The sequence below is a fragment of the Tachyglossus aculeatus genome, chromosome 4, assembly GCF_015852505.1.
Source record: "Tachyglossus aculeatus isolate mTacAcu1 chromosome 4, mTacAcu1.pri, whole genome shotgun sequence".
In the NCBI taxonomy this organism is placed as follows: Eukaryota; Metazoa; Chordata; class Mammalia; order Monotremata; family Tachyglossidae; genus Tachyglossus; species Tachyglossus aculeatus.
In genome coordinates, this window is record NC_052069.1 from 344,220 (window position 1) to 350,219 (window position 6,000).

A 6,000-nucleotide genomic window follows, 5' to 3' on the forward strand; every position below is an offset into this window, starting at 1 on the left:
CATATCCAGTACATACACACACACCCATCCCTAGCACATCCCCCACACACAATACAAACACCCAGCATACACACCACACACACACACACACACACACACACAACCAGAACACACAGACCACACACACCACACAGACCCCAGCTCATCCAGTACACACACACACCCCCCCCCCCCCACATCCAGGACATCCCCCCCACACAATACAAACACCCAGCATATACGCCACACACACACACAAAAACACCCGGCCCACCCAGCACACACATCTCACCCACCCAGCTCACTCCCCCCGCACACACAGCAGAAACACCCAGCCCACCCAGCCCACACACATCCCACACAACACAAACACCCGGCCCACCCCATACACACAGACCACACACCCAACGCACCCACAACACCCAGACCCAGCCCACTCACCGCACACACACCACACAAACCCAGCACACACACACCTCACAGGCCCACACACCGCACACAACACAAACACCCAGCACACGCATCACACTCACCAAACACACACCCAGCACACACACCAAACACGCAACACATGCGCCCAGCACACATAAGCCAAACACCCAGCTGCCCCAGGAGCACAGACAACCCCCCCCAACCAACACACACACGCACAACACGTAGTGTGGCGAGCCGTGGGGCCTTTACCTGTTATTCTGGGGTTTCCTAGCCAGGGCAGCTGCTTTGGTTTTCTTTCTGGAAAAGTCAGTGTCGAAGGGCAGGACGGAGGCATAGCCGTGCTCCGCTTCTGGGGGACAAAAGGCCCAGTGGTTAGGGACGGATGGGGACGGGAAAAAAAGGATGCGGTCCTCCCCCCTTTCCCCTTCCTCCTCCTCCTCCTCATCTCCCCCATCCTCAGGACGGCCATCACCAGGCCCCGCTGGACCTGCTCACCTAAAACCCAACAACAACAAAAACCGCCCGGCCTCCACCCGCGGAAAACCAAAATAAAACCAATCAATCAATCAATCGTATTTATTGAGCGCTTACTGTGTGCAGAGCACTGGACTAAGCGCTTGGGAAATCCGAGTTGGCAACATCTAGAGACGGTCCCTACCCAACAGCGGGCTCGCAGGCTAGAAGGGGGAGACGGCCAACAAAACCAAACATATTAACAAAATAAAATGGAATAGATATGCACAAGTAAAATGAATAGAGTAATTCCCTACCCAACAGTGGGCTCACAATCAGTCAATCAATCGCATTTATTGAGCGCTTACTGTGTGCAGAGCACTGGACTAAGCGCTTGGGAAGTACAAGTTGGCAACATCATCATCATCATCATCAATCGTATTTATTGAGCGCTTACTGTGTGCAGAGCACTGGACTAAGCGCTTGGGAAGTGCAAGTTGGCAACATCATCATCACCATCATCAATCGTATTTATTGAGCGCTTACTGTGTGCAGAGCACTGGACTAAGCGCTTGGGAAGTCCAGGTTGGCAACATCTAGAGACGGTCCCTACCCAACAGCGGGCTCACAGGCTAGAAGGGGGAGACGGAGAACAAAACCAAACATATTAACAAAACAAAATAAATAGAATAGATAGGTACAAGTAAAATGAATAAATAAATAAATAGAGGAATAAATATGTACAAACATATATACATATATACAGGTGCTATGGGGAAGGGAAGGAGGTAAGATGTGGGGATGGAGAGGGGGATGAGAGGGAGAGGAAGGAGGGGGCTCGGTCTGGGAAGGCCTCCTGGAGGAGGTGGTGGTATCTGTTAAGCGCTTACTACGTGCAAAGCACTGTTCTAAGCGCTGGGAGGATACAAGGTGATCAGGTTGTTCCACAGGGGGCTCACGGTCTTAATCCCCATTTTCCAGATGAGGGAACTGAGGCACAGAGAAGTTAAGTGGCTTGCCCGAGGTCACACAGCTGACAAGTGGCAGAGCCAGAGCAAAGCAAAGTTATTTCTCCCCCAGCGGGGAGAAAGTCCCACCACTGGATCGACCATCTTCATCATCACCCCGTCAATCAATCGATCGTATTTATTGAGCGCTTCCTGTGCGCAGAGCACTGGACTAAGCGCTTGGGAAGTCCAAGTTGGCAACATAGAGAGACGGTCCCTACCCAACGGTGGGCCACGGCCTCACCCAGACCCCCGATACACTGTGCGGGATTTGGGGCTGAAGAGGGGAGAGTAAAAACAGACACGGTGAGCTGGATCACGCAACGGGGTCGTTCCAGCGCTCAGTACAGTGCCTGGCACGAAGTAAGCAACTTAAACACCATCAGCATCATCACAGTTGTCAGCTGGGTGACTTTGGGCAAGTCACTTCACTTCTCTGGGCCTCAGTTACCGCATCTGTAAAATGGGGATTAACACTGGGAGCCCCCCCCCCCCGGGACAACCTGATAACACTAATAGTAATAATGGCATTTATTAAGCGCTTACTATGTGCAAAACACTGTTCTAAGCGCTGGGGAGGTTACAAGGTGATCAGGTTGTCCCGGGTGGGGCTTACAGTCTTAATCCCCATTTTACAGATGAGGTCACTGAGGCCCAGAGAAGTGAAGTGACTTGCCCAGTCACACAGCTGACAAGTGGCAGAGCCGGGATTTGAACCCACGACCTCTGACTCCAAAGCCCGGGCTCTTTCCATTGAGCCATGCTGCTAACCTGATCACCTTGTAACCGCCCCAGCGCTTAGTACAGGGCTTTGCACATAGTAAGCGCTTAATAAATGCCATCGTATCGTATTATTATTCATTCATTCAATCGTATTTATTGAGCGCTTACTGTGTGCACAGCACTGTACTAAGCGCTTGGGAAGTACAAGTTGGGAATATATAATATTATGACATCACTATGATTATAGTGGGCGCTTCGCAAATAGCAGAATGAGGACGATTAGAGTAGGGGCTTCGCAAATAGCAGAATGAGGATTATTATAGTGGGCGCTTCACAAATAGCAGAATGAGGATTATTATAGTAGGCGCTTCGCAAATAGCAGAATGAGGATGATTAGAGTGGGCACTTGGCAAATATAAGGAGGATGATTATTGTGGGCGCTTGGCAAATAGCAGAATGACGATGATTATAGTGGGCGCTTCGCAAATAGCAAAATGACGATGATTACAGTGGGCGCTTTGCAAATAGCAGAATGAGGATTATTATAGTGGGCGCTTCGCAAATAGCAGAATGAGGATGATTATAGTGGGCGCTTCGCAAATAGCAGAATGAGGATGAGTACAGTAGGCTCTTCGCAAATAGCGGAATGAGGATGATGATTATTATTATTGTAGTAGGGGCTTCGCAAATAGCAGAATGAGGATGATGATAGAAGGCGCTTCACAAATGGCAGAATGAGGATGATTAGAGTAGGCGCTTCACAAATAGCAGAATGAGGATGATTACAGCTGGCGCTTCGCAAATAGCAGAATGAGGATGATTACAGTGGGCGCTTCGTAAATAGCAGAATGAGGATGATTATAAAGTGGGCTCTTTGCAAATAGAATGAGGATGATTATAGTGGGCGCTTCGCAAATAGCAGAATGAGGATGATTATAGTGGGCGCTTTGCAAATAGCAGAATGAGGATGATTATAGTGGGCACTTTGCAAATAGCAGAATGAGGCTGATTACAGTGGGCGCTTCGCAAATAGCAGAATGAGGGTGATTATAGTGGGCGCTTCGCAAATAGCAGAATGAGGATGATTAGAGTGGGCGCTTCGTAAATAGCAGAATGAGGCTGATTACAGTGGGCTCTTCGCAAATAGCAGGAGGATGATCATAGTGGGCGCTTCGCAAATAGCAGAATGAGGATGATTATAGTGGATGCTTCGCAAATAGAAGAATCAGGATGATTAGAAATAGAATGAGGATGATTAGAGTGGGCGCTTCGCAAATAGCAGAATGAGGCTGATTACAGTGGGCGCTTCGCAAATAGCAGAATGAGGCTGATTAGAGTGGACGCTTCGCAAATAGCAGAATGAGGATGATTAGAGTGGGCGCTTCGTAAATAGCAGAATGAGGCTGATTACAGTGGGCGCTTCGCAAATAGAATGAGGATGATTATAGAGGGCGCTTCGCAAATAGCAGAATGAGGATGATTACAAATAGAATGAGGCTGATTATAGTAGGCGCTTCGTAAATAGCAAAATGAGGCTGATTACAGTGGGTGCTTCGCAAATAGCAGAACGAGGATGATTAGAGTGGGCACTTCGCAAATAGCCAAATGAGGACTATTGCGGGAACTGGAACAGACCCGACATTGTTAGAGACGAGCAAAGCGCCCGACCCCACTCGCTTTTGCTAAGACACTGGCTTCTGGGGCGCTGGCTTTTTAGGGGTGGGTGAGCCCACTGTTGGGTAGGCCCCGTCTCTCGATGTTGCCAACTTGGACTTCCCAAGCGCTTAGTACAGTGCCCCGCACACAGTAGGCGCTCAATAAGTACGATTGACTGATTGTTTTTCCTCTGCTCCTTTGCAACCAAACCTCCTCCCCTCCACCCAACCCCGGATCCTGGGGGATGCAACGGGGGGGGGGGGGGGTATTAATAATAATAATAATAATGATGATGATAAAGAGGTGGAGTCCCCCCCACTGCCAGCGGCTCCAGGGCGTCGGGAAAAACAGGGCACAACAAAGAGAGGGGAAGGAAAAAGTGGCTCAGAGCGGCCAATACCTCGGTCTCTTCTCTCCAAATATTCAGCGGCCTCCAGGAGGATTAACAGAGAGTTCAACTCCATTATGATTGGGATTATTATTATTATTATTGTTGTTATTATTGTGATGCTGATTAGGGGTGTCCCGGCAACCCCAGCTCCTACCCCCCTTAGCAACAGCAGGCGGCAGCTGGGCCTCCAGAGGCGCCTCTCGCAGCGCCTCAAATTGACACTTCGCCCTGACTGACGTCCGCGCCGGCCAATCGTCGCGGGGCGGGGGCGGGCCCCGCGCAGCGCCTCGGCCAATGGCGGGCGCCGACACGCCCGCGCCCCGGGCCGTTGGGGGGGGGGCGGCTGTTGACGGCTCAGCCGGGGCCGCCGATTGGCCGCCGGGGGCCAGGCCGAAGCTTAGCAACAGCACGTGGCGGCCCGGCCCCCGAGCGCGCCGAGTGGCCGGCTCCGTGCATGTTAAGCAGGCGGCGGGCGCTGATTGGCGGGGGGGCCGGTATGCAAATGAGGCGGCGGGCCAATGGCGGGGCCGGGAGAGGCCGCGCGGGCGCGTTGCTGAGAGGAAGGGAAGGGAAGGGCAGAAGAACCGGCGGGCGGCGGGACCCAGCGGACGCCTCGGGACCGGCCCTGGGCCTCCCACAGCCTGGAGCCTCCCTGCGGGCAGGCCGAGCGCTTACAACAGTGCTTGGCACGTAGTAAGCGCTTAATAAATCAATCAATGGTATTTATTGAGAGATTACTGTGTGCAGAGCACTGTACTAAGCGCTTGGGAAGTCCAAGTTGGCCACAGGTAGAGGCGGTCCCTACCCAACAGTGGGCCCACAGTCTAGAAGGGGGAGACAGACAACAAGACAAAACATCTGAACCAAATAAAATAAATAGAATAAATATGGACAAGTAAAATAAATAAAAAGTCATAAACAGTGTTGTTCTCTGTCTCCCCCTTTTAGACTGTGATCCCACTGTTGGGTAGGGACTGTCTCTATATGTTGCCAATTTGTGCTTCCCAAGCGCTTAGTACAGTGCTCTGCACATAGTAAGCGCTCAATAAATACGATTGATTGATTGAAACAGTGCTTGGCACATAGTAAGCGCCTAATAAATCAATCCATCGTATTTATTGAGCGCTTACTGTGTGCAGAGCACTGTACTAAGCGCTTGGGAAGGCCAAGTCGGCAACCTACAGAGACGGTCCCTACCCAACAATCAATCAATCAATCAATCGTATTTATTGAGCGCTTACTTTGTGCAGAGCACTGTACTAAGCGCTTGGGAAGTCCAAGTTGGCAACATATAGAGACGGTCCCTACCCAACAGCAGGCTCACAGTCTAGAAGGGGGAGACACAGAACAAAAACA

General features: G+C 51.0%; 1 protein-coding gene across 1 annotated transcript in view; it reads right to left on the reverse strand.

The window, feature by feature from the left end:
* Nucleotides 1-4,845, reverse strand: part of MXD4 (MAX dimerization protein 4) — an 87,798-nt gene extending 82,953 nt beyond the window's left edge. The window contains exons 1-2 of the mRNA XM_038745571.1: nucleotides 4,654-4,845; nucleotides 664-763 (exon numbers count right to left, since the gene is read on the reverse strand). Of these exons, the coding sequence (XP_038601499.1) occupies nucleotides 664-763; nucleotides 4,654-4,717 (164 nt within the window). The 5' untranslated portion in view covers nucleotides 4,718-4,845. The remainder of the gene's footprint in view (nucleotides 1-663; nucleotides 764-4,653) is intronic.
* Nucleotides 4,846-6,000: the final 1,155 nt, after the last annotated feature.